The following is a 16019-nucleotide window of genomic DNA, read 5'->3' on the forward strand; positions in this document are numbered from 1 at the left end:
GTTGCTAAATGGCTTACTGATAGAACCCACACTGTAAAAGTAGCCGACTCCAAATCCAGCTCCAGACAAGTGACAAGTGGAGTACCTCAGGGTTCAGTCCTGGGGCCGCTCTTGTTTAGCATCTACTTCTCTGAAGTACAGGTCAACACTAAGGGACTCTGGCTAACAAAGTTTGCAGATGACTGCAAACTGGGAGCCATTATTGAATCCCCAAATGATGTGGATACTCTACAAAAGGGCCTTACAGAAACGGATGCTTGGTGCCAGAGCCATGGGCTCAAGCTCAATGCCAAGAAATGTATTGTTATCCCCTTTGGGAAAAAACATGTATCCATGAATTACCATATAGGTGGCAGTACACTAAACACAGAAAGTGTGATAAGAGACTTAGGGACACAGGTGGACAGTGGTCTCACCTTCGATAACCACATCGCCACAACAGTCAGGAAATCCTTCTATGTGGCACACCTCATCACGAAGGGCTTTTCATCCAGAAAAAAGGAGGTCATTGTCCCACTGTACTCATCCCTCATTAGACCCATTATAGAATACAACGCCCCATTTGGTATGTACCTCTCAAGACATCTGCAACAACTGGAAAGGCCTCAGAAATACTTCACTAAAAGAATCACAGGCCTAAAGCAGATGCCCTACGCTGACCGCCTTAAAAAACTCCAGCTATACTCTGTCGCATATCGTCTACTCAGAGGTGATCTCTGCTTAACATACAAGGGCATGTCAAACCCAGAGCTGTTGGACATGCTACACTTAAAGAAATCCCAATCCCTCAGACCTACACGCTCCAGGGATCTAAACCTTGTCATCACAATAAACAAAACATGCTGGAGGGATAGGTTCCTGACCCAGAGACACCCCAGACTCTGGAATAGATTGCCCATACATGTCAAGCAGAGTGCCTCTTTGGACCTCTTCAAGAGGAACCTTGACGATTGGATGGGAGAAAGGAAATTCACCCCAGGGATCACGTCAGTTGCCCTGCTAGACAGGGGTCCAGGAAAGTAAATAATGTGGGAAGAAATAGCCAGGTAATTGTTATGGCTAGGCTTGTATAGGCCCTAGGGCTGATAGCCTAGTACCAACCTATGAACCTATGAACAAACTGAGCAGGGCAAAGGCAGACCCTCATGAATGGAAATTAGATCATGAATGGAAATTAGATTAGTGGGTCTTCCAGGATGTGATCCATCTGTGGGTAGTTCCTCGGGTAGACCTTTTTGCCTCCTTCCTGAACAATCAGCTGGTAAAATTCTGTTCCAGGACTCCATACAAGAAGGCCTGAAAGACATGTGCCTTTTCTTTTCTGTGGACAGGAATGTTGTTTTGTGCTTTTCCACCCTTTCCACTGATATTCAGGGAACTTCTTAAGATTCAGAAGGAAGCCCAAAGATCACTGCATTCTGGCCTAGTCAACAATGTTTCACCTTTCTTTTGAAATTGGTCAGGGTCAATTACCACACGCTTCCTCACAGACTGGATTTATTCACATAAGGACAGGGGTGTTTGACAAAACATAGCCGCAAACAGCTACAGCCGATTACATCGACGATAGGGTCTTAATATCTTTTAAGCACCTGTTTGCTAAGGATGTGCAGCAAGTACTAATGTAGGCAAGAAAGCCTGCAACTAGAAAATATAAGCAAATGGAAAAGGTTTGCTAGTTGCTGCCAGCAAAACAACCAGCACCCATTCAGGGCTGGTATTTCTGTTTTTACAGCATTTGTGTGAGTTACTATACTGTGGCCTGTCTTTCTCCTCTGTCGAGGCTCATTTGCTAATCATTTCAGTATGTCTGCCCATGGATCTTCAGTGCAGACTCATGTCAGAATGTTTATGAAGGGGTGTTGCATATGAAGCCTCCTATAAAACAGGTGGCTCTTCCTTGGCATCTTAGCTTAAAAATATAACTCTTGCTCCATTTGAATCATCTCACCGGTCCAACTTGAGGCTCTTAAAATGGAAAACAGTGGTACTACTTTCTCTGACATCTGCAAGAAGAGTATCTTGAGTTGCAAGCTCTTATCGTAAGTTGACCTTATTTCATGTTCCACAGAAATAGGGTTTCTTTAAGAAGAAATCCTTCCTTTATGCTTAAATTGGTATACAAGTTTACCTTCAGCCAAGCTATCCATCTCACCAAATGGCACGAACACAATGCAATGCAAACAAATGAAGGCACCAGTTGTTGAAAGATGAAGCAAAATTGAAGCAAAAAATCGATTTATTCAGTCCAAGACTAAGCGCTTTCACCAGTCCACCTGGTTTCATCAGAGTCATACTCTTTACACTAAAACCTAATCATTATATACATTTCCTTATCCTACAACTTGATTACTTAATTGATTAATTAATTGCATACATACTTAGTCATTTATACACATTTCTCTGTTGTGTTTGATTATTATATACAATAAAATTGCAAAACAAGTAACAACTTGTAGTACACAGCTTAAAAAATATCAATATTTACTATGTAAAACTAATAATAATGTTATGTTTAACCATCTCTTTCATATCCTGCTTGCTCTATATTTTAATTGGGGTTTTAAAGAGACGTACTCATTTAAACCTGGAAACTTTGTGGCGTTTAGCCTAATTTGCCATTCCATTTCCATTAGTGCTACTTTGTTGTCTATGTCACCATTAAAAAAAGGCATTACTCTATCCACAATGAAAAATATGAATTTACTGAAACTATTACAGTGTTTACTGTGTACATATAAAGCATTATACTCATCATGTTTCATAATACTTCTTTTGTGCTCACCTACCCTTTCCTTAAGCTTAAGAGTAGTCATGCCTATATAATAAGCCTCGCATGACGTACAGGTTGCTATGTATACACAGTTTTTTGTGTTGCAATTACACAGACCTGGAGAAGGTATAGTACGTTGATATCCCTTTATGCAAATGTATGCTCCTTCTGCTATGAATCTACAACAACTACATCTTCCACATTTACTCATGTAAGATCTCTTATATGTCTTGTTTTCCTTTTCTAGTATATTTTTTATATTATTACCTCTACTGAACACTATGTTTGGTCTTTCTCCTAATATTAATCTGTTTTGTGTACCTATACATACATCCCATATGTTCTTGATACTATCTCCTAGTTCCTTTGCTTTGTCATTATATCTCAAAACAAAATTAAGTTCACCTTTCTCATTACTTGTATTGGTTATCCCCTCATAGTGCTGTAAATTATTTGTACTACCTCTAAGTATAGGAAAATAAACAGTTTTCCTTTTCTTGTATATTTCTTTTTTAGTCTTTATCAATAAGGCCTGAGGATATCCTCTCTCAAGAAATAACCCTATTAAGTCGTACATTTCTTTTCTAAATATTTGTTCGTCACTTACTAATTTAGATAGACGAACCATCTGTCCCTTTACCACCCCCTTCCTTTGATGAAGGGGGTGGCAGCTAGTGAAATGTAACATAGAGTTAGAGTAACTTGGCTTTCGATATATGTTACTTGTCAATTTACCATCCTTTTTCACTAGAGAAATGTCCAAGTAGTTTATGTCAGTTTCATTCCATGTGTGGGTAAACTTAAAAAATTCAGTAGAGTTATTTAAATAGGTCATAAATTCATTTACATTGTCATCATCACCCTTCCAAATTATTAGTACATCGTCCAAGAATCTGTTATATAACAGAATTCTATCCATATATTTTGATGGAAAAATGATGCTGTTTTCCCATGCAAGTAACACCAGATTGGCATATACCGGGGCGCATCTTGCCCCCATTGCCACTCCTTTAATCTGGTGATAAATTTCCCCTTCAAATGTTAAATAATTGTTGGTCAATATCAATTCCATAAGGTCATAGCAAATACTTATTTTGTCCTTATTAAAGCTCTGACTGTCTGTTAAGCTTTTATAAAATAGTTCCAAACCTTCCTTGTGTGGAATTGTTGGAAAAAGGTTTACCACATCTATGGTTAAGAAACTATAGGTATTTGTGTCAATTTCATAGATTCCTTTAAGCCTTTCTAGACAGTGCCAAGAGTCTTTTAATATATGTGGAGCGTCTTTCAGGGATTCCTTACAAAAATGGTCCACAAAGGCTGCCATGGGTTCTGTTTTAGAGCCCCTTGCCGATACAATAGGCCTGAATTCTAACTGGTCAGTACCCTTGTGGACCTTCGGTATACCAAATATATTGGCCATTCTTGGAAACTTGACACTTAAATAATCAAATTCATCTTCGTTGATAGAACCCTGATATAGGGCATCAGCCAATCTCATATCTATCTTAATGTGTGCCCTGTTTATTTCATGCAATGATGCCGTTGTATAAGTATCTTCATCTGTTAACATTTTCATAATATGTCCATTGTAGTCCATTTTACTCATAACAACCATCCCGCCCCCTTTATCAGGACGCATGCATCTGTACTCATTGTTTATTGTTAAATCGTGTAATATTTTTCTTTCTTTTTCATTTAAGTTGTCTTTAGTTTGACTATGGTGCGCACAGATTCTCCTATAGTCCCTTTCTACCATCTGTTCAAATGTACTAATTTCTTTGTTATAGGGTGGCATAAATGTACTTTTCCTCTTCAATACATTTGTATTTGTCCCAATGTCTGTGTTCCCCCTTATAGGTCCTAGAGTAGAGAAATATAGTTTCAGATTCAATTTTCTCGTGTACATTTTCAAATTAATAAGTACCTGTGTTGTATCAAGCTTGAAATTTGGGATAAAATTTATCCCTTTACTAAATAAATCGAAGTAAGTCTGATCGATTGCCAAACTAGTGTAATTATATATTGTATATCCTTTGTTCCTCAAAATTCCATGGATTCAAAAGCTATCCATCTCACCATCTACTTTCCAAAACCTAAAAATGAGGGAGAAAAGGATACCCCATATCTTGGATGTCCATAGACTACTTGGGTACTATATTGACAGAACTAAAACTCTGATTAGTTCTTTTCCTGTGAAAACAAGAAAAAAGGACAACCTGTTTCAAAACACACAATTTATTTATTTATTTATTATGTATGTATGTATGTATGTATTTATTTATTTAACATTTGTTTACCAGGAAAGTCCGACTTGGAACAAAGCCAATTTTCAGTGGAGGCCCGGGGAGAAATGCTCCAGATGCATGTTTTTAGAATGTGGAAGGAAATCGGAGCACCTGGAGGAAACCCGCATGAACGCAGGGAGGACATGCAGACTCCGCACAAAAGGCACCCCAGCCGAGAATCGAACCAGAGAACCTGTTGCTGTGAGGCAACAATGCTACTGCTGAACCACTGTGCCATCCTGTGCCATATTTCCAAGTGGTTGTCTCATGCAATTACCTTTTGTTATACCCCCCACAATAAGACAGGCAGGGTTTAGACTCATTCTGCCATGTCTTGGCATCATCTGTTGCTTTTTGGATAGGACTGGATTCTAGAAGTATTCTAGAAGCAGCAACCTGGTCCACTGTACATACTTTTACAAAGCAGTATAAATTCGATTCCTTCTCCAGATCCTAGGACAGGGTCTGCTTGTACCATTCTCCAGGGGATCCTGGACTCTTCTTATTTATCTACCCTTGTAGCTAAGACTACTGCAGGAGTGATCAAATGATGAATACAGTGCAGTTGTTTAAGTAAAAGTACCATAACAGTAGATGTTCAAATAATCATTGTCACAGTAGCCTATCCCTCCCTCCAGTCCCCTTATTTTTGTTTTTCTGTGTCTTTTATGCCAGAGTATGATCTTCTGTGTTATTTTACTACTATTGTCCTTGTCAGGGCTTTAGCCTCCCCTCTCTGTTTTCATGAAAGACTTGAGACCCAAACCTATCTAGTCAGCTGTACTTTATCTGCCTAATGGTTTGAGCATATAGAAAGTGCCCTGAAACTTTGGAAGCTGGCCAGCTGTTGTATCCTTCACAGGGTATAACCCATATAGCTAAAGCTACTACAACAGTGATCAATTGAATGTGTACGGTTATGGTAAGTTTACATCTGATATTGTTAATCCTCATTCATTCCTTATGCATGTGTATTGGTTCCGAGCTCAGAACCGAGCTGGCCATTTTCCAAGCTCGTGTCAACTTCAAACTCTCGAGCTAAACTCTTATCCACAATCCCCCTCTCCCTATTACCCCAGATTTTGTTTGCCGCGTTGCCATCCGGTCGTGTCAAGTTACTTCTCTTGAGCTAAGTACAGTCAATTGTTGTTTAATTGTCTCTTACACTATCGCATCTAGTGTTCATAAGTTCCTCAGGTTTTTCTGTCTTTTACTTACTAATTTTACCATGAGGTGTTTTCTCTTACCATCGTTGGTAATCTTTTTCCCTTTTCTCTCTCATACCTTCGAATACTCTCTTGTACCATTGTTGGTACTTTTCTATTTATTAATATGGCAGATAAAAAAGGTAGTCCGGGGTTTAAGCGGTGTTCTGATTGTGGACACAAACTGCCTACTTCTGATGCACACTTTTTGTGTGTTTATTATTTGGGAGCTTCCCATTTATCTGTTGAACCACCCTGTACTGTTTGTGAGAACTTTTCTAATAGAACTTTGTTAGAAAGGAAAAACAAGCTGATACTGAAAGGACTTCTAAAATCTCCCTTTTCAGAGGCTATTTCTGGGTCGTAGGTCTCAACCCCTCCTAAAGCCCATAAGAAAATGGATGTTTCTACTAAGGCTAAATCCTTGCCTTCATCCCCGGCTGGGGACTCTCACCAACCAAAACCTAAAAAGGCAAAATTTTCGGCTCCGGAGCTCTCTCAGTCAACCCCAGTACCTTCAGTGCCTAAACCTTAGGCACTGAGGCCTTCGGCTCCATTAGTGATTTCAGCTCCGTCCTATCCTGCAGCCTTCTATATATCGGCACCGAGGGGTTCCTCGGTTCAGACCATTACCACTGTATCGGCACCGACCGTTCAGTCGGCGCAGACCTTAACCGCATCGGCTCCAAGATCTTACTTGGAACCGAGGCCTTTATTGTTGACTCCAGTTTTGTCAGTTCCAGCTTTGGCACCGACTCCCACCACTTTGGCACCAATCCCTGTGTTGGTGCAGACAATGACCTCGGCACCGATGACTTCGGTGCAGACAACAGTAGTCCAGTCTTTCTCGGCACCGTTGTCCTCGGTGTGGTCAGATGAGATGGGCACCGTGTCTGCCTCTTTTGTGGACAGGCCTGTTTCTCCCTCAGTCTCTGTGAGGTCCAGTAGAAGCCTTTCCGAACATGATGTGATGCGTCTTGTGGACCAGGCATTCTTGGCCAGAGGTATTCCACCCCTCAGGAACTATCCTTCCTTGGGAGGTGGTCACCCATCTCCAAAGACACCTTCTTATTCTCCTCCTACATTGCCTTTGAAGTCCATGGATGTAGTACAGTCTTCCCCTTCTGCAATTCCCATTATGGATCTCACTAAGGAACCGCAGTTGCCTTTGTGGCAGGAAAGATTTGCTACGATCCAGGATGTCAGCTGTGACACGCATAGCTTGCTGCTCCACAGCCATCCAGGGGCTCCGGGTCGGCAGGCTGAGCCACTTAGGGGAGGAGTGCCCCCTGTCCTAGACATACACTTCTCTTCGGGCGAACCAGCCTTCCAACTGATGGAGAAGGCTTTTGCTGCTGCTGGCGATACCAGACTGTCTATACCGCTGCCCTCCTCTGGTACACTGGTTTCACAAGTCAGATCTAGCGGACACTGGGTACAAGGGCCACAGGACATATTCCCTCAGGAATCCCCCTTTCCGTTGTCTTCCCCAGCTTCTCCCACTGAGGAGGTCCACCGAAAAAGTTCGTGTAAGAGGAAGCACATGGACTCTACAGAGGAGTCCTTCACCGAAGACGCAGATTTCGATGAGGGGGAAGGAGGGGAGGGGTGGGAGGCTGGCGTAATGGTTAAGGTGCTTACCTTAGAAACACAAGGTGCAGGGTTTGATTCTCACTTGGGGTAATTGGCTAGGCTTAAAATGGCCCACGAGGACAGTTAGCCTAATACTAATCTATGAATCTATGAATCTATGATCCCCTCGGTCACCCTTTGAGGTATCCTTTGGCGATATCCTCGAAATCCTGAAACAGAAAAGTGACTGGCAGTCCTCTAATCCGATCCCTGAGGAATCTGTGTTCTTGCAGGCCTTTCGCACACGGCCCCCTACCTCCTACTCCACCTGCTAATGAACTTGTCAGGTTCATCTTGCAGCGTGCTTGGAAGATCCCTGATACCATCTAAGCTATTCCCGGACGCCAGATAAGATCTTGTCCCCTCTTGCTTCAGATCCCCATTGGTCCAAAGGTCTTCCTTTGGATGCTTTGGTGGTGACGGCCACAACAAAAAAGGATCTGGCAGAAGAAGAAAGCCAGACTGTCCATTCGCTTAACAGAGAGTCCCGGGCCCTGGACAGGATAGGGAAGCACACCTTTGCTTCAGCGACCTTTGCTATCAGGTCCCTGAATTATATGGCACATTTTACCAGGCTTCAAAGGGATCTGGTTTCTGAGCTGTCTGAAACCTTGGCTGGTGCCGTGTCTGATGAGGTCCGTGACAAAGTGGCCTCTCAGCTAGCCACCATTGAGTCTATATCTAACTCCTCTATGCGACTGATATCTCATGCATCAGAATGAGCAGCTAGAGCAGTGGGTTCAGCTGCGGTCTTGAGATGACATGCCTGGATGCGCTTGTGCAACTTCGCAGAACCTTTTATCTCTTTTTTTCTTAATGCCTCCATTGAGCCCTCCTCGTTGTTTGGGCCCAAATTTAAAAGCACACTGGCCAGATGTGAACAGGACGCATAACCAGGGTTCCAGGGATTCTTTCCCTGGCCAATCCTACCAGCGCTTCTGAAGAGTGGCCCAACTCCTTTCCTCTGGAGGTGGTTGGGGGACGTTTCTCCTTGTACCCTTCTGCCTGGCTAACCATCACCACCGATTCTTGGGTACAAAGGATCATAACCAGAGGTTATCATATCCCCTTCGATCTTTGTCCCATCCCTTCAAAAAATCTTCCCGACGTTCCGCCCGGTCAAAGGGAAGAAGCAGCACTAGAGATAGAAAAGCTGCTAAGAAAGAGAGTCATCCACATAGTCCCTCCAGACCAGATAGGATCCGGATTCTACTCGAGACTATTTTTGGTGCCAAAGAAAACCGGGGACTGGAGACCAATTTTGGATCTCAGTGTACTGAACAAGTTTGTGAGAGTACAAAAATTAAGGATGGTCTCAATACAGTCTATCCTCCCGCTTTTGGAAAAAGACGATTGGATGTGCTCTATAGATCTTCAAGATGCGTACTACCACATAAAGGTGGACAGGCCATCAAGAAGATTTCTGCACTTCCGTGAGGGAGCCAGTCACTATCAGTTCAGAGTACTGCCCTTCGGACTCTCTACAACCCCCAGAGTGTTCACAGAGTGCATAGCAGTTGTCCCAGCTCACTTGCGACTTTAAGGATTCCAGGTGTTTCCATACCTAGACGACTGGCTCATTTCCACCCCCACCAGACATCTACTGGAAAAAGCCCTGGCATACTCTCTTCTCGCTGCTCAAAGGCTAGGCATAACTACAATCTCACCCCATCTCAGTCGACAGAATTCATAGGGGTTATCTTGGACACAAAAAATTGCAGAGCTGCTATTCTAGAGCACAGAATTTTAAGGATAAAGCAACAACTAATTCCATTCCTTTCAAAGGAAAAATCCACGGCTCACTCGGTTCTACAGCTGTTGCGTTCCATGGCAGCCTCCATCACCATTGTTCCCCTGGCCAGGTTTCACATGAGGCTTCTACAATGGCTACTGCTCACCCAATGGTATCCTTTTCAGCATCCTCTTTCAGCCATGTTTCGAGTAACCCACAGGTGCAAACAGGATTTAAATTGGTGGATGACACACAGTCTCTCACATTGGTCTCGCCCCTTTTCCCCCCAGCAACCCAAGGCCACAGTGACCACAGATGCCTCCCTGATGGGATGGGGGGGCTATGTCAGGGACAGACAGTCCAAGGCACTTGGTCCCAACTGGAGGCCCATCTGCATATAAATGTTCTAGAGCTGAGGGCGGTGCGTCTGGCGTTGCAAGCATTCCATCCCCTGCTGTCGTCTGGGACAATTGCGATTCAGTCAGACAACATGGCGGTGGTCTGGTACATCAACAAGCAAGGTGGAACCAAATCTTACCCCCGTTGTCGAGAGGCCATGAGGATATGGCAATGGGCGATGGCTGCAAACCGTTTTCTTCTAGCAAAGCACAATCCCGGGAGTTCCAACGTGATAGCAGACAGACTCAGCAGGTGCATTCTTCAACCTCATGAGTGGTCCCTGAATCCCTTGATAGCGGCAGACATCTTCCACCGTTGGAGCCGTCCTTGCTGCAACCTCTTTGCATCCCCAACCAACTACAAATGCAGCAACTACTTCGCCCTGATTCCCCATCCAGGACAGTCATCCAGGGACATTCTAGTCCACGATTGGCCTTCGGGTCTTCTTTATGCATTTCCACCCTTTCCCCTCATTCCCCAGTTTCTGAAGAAAGCCCAGTGGTTGAAGAGCAAGGTGATCCTCATAGCACCATATTGGCCTTGACAGATTTGGTTCCCCTTTCTTTGGCCTCACCTACTAGATCGACCATGGATTCTCCATCCAACCCCGGAGTTGATCTCACACCCACAGAACCTGATTCATCCCAACCTGAACAGCCTGAAGCTAACAGCTTGGCTACTCCAATTCCCTTGATTGCCAGGCAGAATGATCTTTCTTTACCAGTACATGATATTCTCATTGCTTCTCATAAGTCTTCCACTAGAATTACTTATCTGAGCAAGTGGAAAAGATTTACCTGTTGGCTGAAAGATAAACAAGTAGACCCCTTTTCAGCACCATTGTCGATAATACTAGACTATGTGGCCAACCTGTTTCAGTCGGGTCTTTTGGCCTGTACCATTAGAGTTCATTTGGCTGCATTTTCTAATTTTCATGAGGGTGTCCAAGATTCCTCTCTTATTTCCCATAAATTGTGCAAGACCTTCATAAAAGGTGTGAATCATCTGAAGCCACCTTTTAGAGAACCTGTCCAACCATGGGATTTATCATTAGTTCTACAAGCTCTGACAATGGCACCTTTCAAACCAGCCTCTTCTTGCGACCTCAAGTATCTGTCATGGAAAACCTTGTTTTTGGTCGCTATTACTTCTGCCAGACGTATTTCTGAACTTCAGGCTTTATGTATCAAGAGTCCATACTTGATTTTTCATAGAGAGAGAGCATCTCTGAGAACTAATCCGTCATTTCTGCCTAAACTGATCTCTGAAATGTCCATTAATCAAGCCATTGAATTCCCAGTTTTCTTTCCCAGTCATTCAAACAGAGGAGAGTATTGCCTACATACCCTAGATATACACAGGCAAATCCATTTTTACTTAAACAGGACTAAACTCTTTTGTAAATCTGACCAGTTATTTTTGGCCTTTTCTGGACCTAGATTAGGATCTGCTGTTGCTAAGGTCACATTAGCTAGATGGTTGAAGGACTCTGTGACCTTTATTTACACACAACGTAATATCTCGTTGCCTACTACCATGAAAGCTCATTCAACAAGGTCGGTGGCAACTTCTGCTGCCTTCCATGCCAGAGCTTCTTTATATAACATCTGTGCAGCTGCAATTTGGGCTACGCCTCATACCTTCATCAGTCATTACAAATTGGATTTGGCCTCCAGGGAAGAGCATCTTTCAGTTCTATGGTGCTCAGGAATGTCCTTCCATGAGAGCCTCCCAGGAATAGAGGTAGCTGGGGACTCTGTCCCATGCGTAAGGAATGAACGAGGATTAACAATATCAGATAAAGAAGTTATGTCTTACCATAATGTTCCATCTGTATTGTTGATCCTCGTTCAGTCATTACGACCCTCCCTCCTTCCCCCTCCTGTGGTTTCTAGTGGATCTCACCATCCAGTTCTCTTAGGTTATTTGACCAGAGGTAGCCTCTACCTTCTTTAACTTGCAAACTCAATCTGAGGTAACTGGGAGAGGGGAATTGTGGGTAAGAGTTTAGCTCGTGAGTTTGAAGCTGACACGAGCTTGGAAAATGGCTGGCTCGGTTCCGAGCTCGGAACCGATACCCATGCGTAATGACTCAACGAGGATCAACAATACAGATGGAATGTTATGGTAAGACATAACTTCTTTTTATACAACTGTACTTTATTCAGTGAAGTACAAAAAAGATTACATACAGTTAAATATCTGAGTTTTTTTAATCATCTTTTTGGATTGCGGAATAAGCAATCTTCAATAAAAAAGGCAGAAAGTGATGTAAAATTAGAGTTAAGACTAGACAGTTACATTGTTGAGTTAGTGGGTCTGTCCATGAACATGTAGGGATAATGTCAACAGGACATTGAAACATGCCTTCTATGCCAATAAGTTTATATTTTAAAATCATACAAGTGTCTCTGTACCTTGTAGTAGTTCTGTCTGCTTGGTATCCTTGCCTTGAAATATTAGTAATATTTCACTAGTTTCTAGTCATGTAGTGAGCTATTTTGTGTTACCCGAGATCTGCTTTTTCTTTAAGAAAATATGTTTATTTGGAGCTGTTTTTACTGCTTACTGTCTTTCTTAAGTTTATACATCATGTCTTTCAGAAGAATTATAGCTGCAAACTGAATGGCTTTCTTACTCGCTTATGATATTTTAAGCTTACTTCCTTATTATCTTTTAGACTGTGGCTGCAAACAGTGAAAAAATAGCATCTGAGGAGATCAAATGTAAAGCAATGGCAGAAAATGCCCAGAAAGATGTGGAGGAGGCCTTACCAGCCCTCGAGGAAGCTGTGAAGGTATGCAAAATTATGACATTACCACAACAAGCACAAGTAACCATTTTCAGAGCAGTTTTTCATTTTGTCTGTTGTTACAATGCTGAGGTTGAAATGGTATGTTAATATAAGCATGTCCTTTGACCATGGCTGTATGTTAACTGCTACTTCTAATTATGAAACTAATACATTTATATTTTAGTATGCCATTGTTCATGTATCCCTTTGTTGTGTGCATTTAACCATAACATACACAACCACTTAAAATTTTCCATTATTTTTTTCCTATGCTTTATGAAATTTTCTGCATCGACCTGCAGTGTTGGTAGTGGGTCAACAACCAGGGGTGGGAGTGGATGCAGGGAAGGTTTTTTGCTTTATTTATTTGCTTACTTTTTTCTTGTTGACTTGTTTAGCCCATGTAGTTTCTTTGGCCTGTTTTCAGAGATTAGACTTTGGGTAATTTAAAAAAGGCATAGTGTAATTGAGTTGAGAAGTAAAAGCTGAACTTCTGTGTTAGAAAGTGCACAGTGCTATCCAGAAGAACAAGGAACCTGAAAAGTACAGTTGTGGAAGAACTTACCATAACAGTAGATGTCTTACTGGTCACTTTTGCAGTATTCCTAACATATGGGTGATTGCCATTGTTATCCAACCAGGGTGCCAAAGCTTTACCTTCCTAGTATTGTACATCTGATGTATGACCTCAGCTTGCAAGAGTAGGGTTATACAGACAGATGTATGAGCATAATTCCTCAGACTGTCTCCAAGCTGCTGGTCTCAAGACCCCTCAGACAGAAAACTGTTCAGCTAGGAGAGGCGTAGTATGAAGTGGTAAGAAAGCCCCCTTGGTTCTATGATGTTTCCCACTAGATAGGAACTGAGGTAGAAATATTGAATTAATAAAGAGATGATAAAAGTATAGAGGGGGGAGGAGGGTGGGAAGGAATCACCCATGTGTTCGGAATACTGCAAGAGTGATCAGGAGGACATCTAATGTTATGGTAAGTTCTTGTACAACTATACCATGTCCTGATACCAATGTTGCAGCATTCTTAACACATGGATGATTCCCAGAACTAAAGGAAAAGTTGGTAAAAGGCAGTAGAACTGTCCAAGAGGCCAAATAAGACTGACCTAAAGAAGACAACTCTGGACTTTGAAAAGGCATCTGTCCTGTAGTATGTAGTGAAAGTGTAAACGGATGACCAAGCAACCGCCAGAATGGACCTGGCATCCACTCCTTTTCAGAAAGTTCAAGAGGCTAGTATTGTTCTGGTAGAGTGAGCTTCAGGGCAAGGACTTGCCATATAGAGTAACATAATGAGATGGCCTTAGAGATCCAGCTTGCAGTGGTTTGCTTGGATATCAGTTGGCCCAGTTTAGAGTCCACGAAAGAAACAAACAGTTGAGTAGATTTTTGAAAGGAGCTTGTTTTGTCCAAATAGAATCTAAGCTGTCTGTGAATGTCCAGAGAATGCAGTATCCTTTCTCGCCCAATTCTGTGAGTTGGCAAAGAAGGTAGGCTTTTGGCCTGATTGAGAGACAGCTTGTTCACTACTTTAGGCAGGAATGAAGGATTAGTCCCGAAGGTCACCCTGTTTTTGTGAAAAATAAGAAAGGGATGAGTGGCCATGAGTACCTGAAGCTCTCCTAGCTGAAGTGAGGGCCAGAAGGAGGATAGTTTTCCAAGTGCAGAATTTGAGGTTTGCTGATGTTGCCAGTTCAAAAGGAGGTAAGGTAAGCCTCTCCAGCATAAAGTTGTGGTCCGTAGTAAAAAAATGAGCTTTCTAGGTGATCTAAGATGCTGGACCCTTTTAAGGAATAACTTGACCTCGGATCTGGACATAAGCGGGGGGAGTGAGAGGTAAGCAGGTGGAGGTGGCTGACAGGTGGGTTTTGATGAAAGAGTAAGCCAGAGCTGTACATAAGAGCTCACACAGATTTTTCAGAATGGAAAGTACCTCTAATTGGTTAGGGTCACAGTCTTTCCTTTGGCACCAATAGGAGAATCTGTTCCATTTGGCTATGTAAGATTGTTGAGTGATGAGTCTCTTGGCTTCTTTGTTAACCTAAATGTCCTCAGAAAAAATGGTGCCTGTAAGGAATTGGAACCCTGTCATCCACAGAGTTAGACTTCGAGATGACAGTTTGGGGTGAAGCAGTAGCCCTTTCTTTTGAGTGATGAGATCCACGTGGTGTGTGGCAGTTTCCAGTACTTGTCCTTTGCTAGAAGAAAAAGAAGAGGGAACCAGTGCTGTCTTGGCCAGAATGGAATCAGTAATAATAGTTTTGTTCATTCTTTTTGGATCTTTAGAAGAACTTTTGAAATGAGAGGTAGTAGAGAGAAGACATACAGGAACTTCCCTGTCCACTGAAAAGTGAAAACATCTGTCTTCCAAGCTGAAGGATAGTGGTCCCTGGTGCAAAAGACCAGAAGCTGCTTTGTTGGTCTTTGAAGCAGACAGGTCTTTCTGAGGGGTCCCCCCAGCAGTGAAATATGCCCTGGAAAAACTTTCTGTTCCGGGTCCATTCATAAGAGTCCTCCAAGGACCTGCTTAAAGAGTCTGCCAACACATTGTCCTGTGATGGTATGCATGCAACTATGATAAACATGTTTTTCTTTGAGGCAAGGTCCCATGCTTTCTTTTCCAATCTGCACAATTGGTAAGATCTGGTCCTTCCTTGCTTGTTTATTTACCACATTTCTGTTGTGTCTGTGAACACTCATAGGGTACCTGGTTTCCAGAGATGGTAAAAGACCTGAAGATCTTAAATGAAGACCCTCATTTCCTTCAGTGCTGAGACCAAACTGTTTTTAGGCACCATCAGATTTTCCTCATATGTAGTCTGGCTAGGGGAGAATTGGGAATAGTAGTCACCATGAACCTTAGATCCCTTAGGTTCTCCCTTACTGAGCATTGGATATAGTTTGTAAGGCTCTGCACTTTCTCTTAAGGTAAAAAGGCCTACATTCTTTTTTGTCCAGTGTGCAGCTCAGAAAAAGTAGGTCCTGAGATGGCTGCAGGGGGGATTTTTTTTCCAGTTGATCGTGAATGCTAGCTGAGATAGGAGGAGGAGGGTGACCTGAAGATGCTGTTGGAGAATTTGTGGTGAAATAGCTTGGATTAGCATGTAATCTTAAGTAGGAGAACATTTGAATTCCCTGGGTTCGGCAGAAGGTGATCACTAGAGCCAGACACTTTGTAAAAAT

General features: G+C 42.6%; 1 protein-coding gene across 1 annotated transcript in view; it reads left to right on the forward strand.

Annotated features, from left to right (window-relative positions):
* The window catches only part of DNAH2 (dynein axonemal heavy chain 2), a 6636854-nt gene that overhangs the window by 4965044 nt on the left and 1655791 nt on the right, over positions 1-16019 (forward strand). The window contains exon 62 of the mRNA XM_044077324.1: positions 12710-12826. Within this exon, the coding sequence (XP_043933259.1) occupies positions 12710-12826 (117 nt within the window). The remainder of the gene's footprint in view (positions 1-12709; positions 12827-16019) is intronic.

This window comes from Protopterus annectens, chromosome 7.part0 (genome assembly GCF_019279795.1).
Source record: "Protopterus annectens isolate FY-2018-M chromosome 7.part0, PAN1.0, whole genome shotgun sequence".
Taxonomy (NCBI): domain Eukaryota; kingdom Metazoa; phylum Chordata; order Ceratodontiformes; family Protopteridae; genus Protopterus; species Protopterus annectens.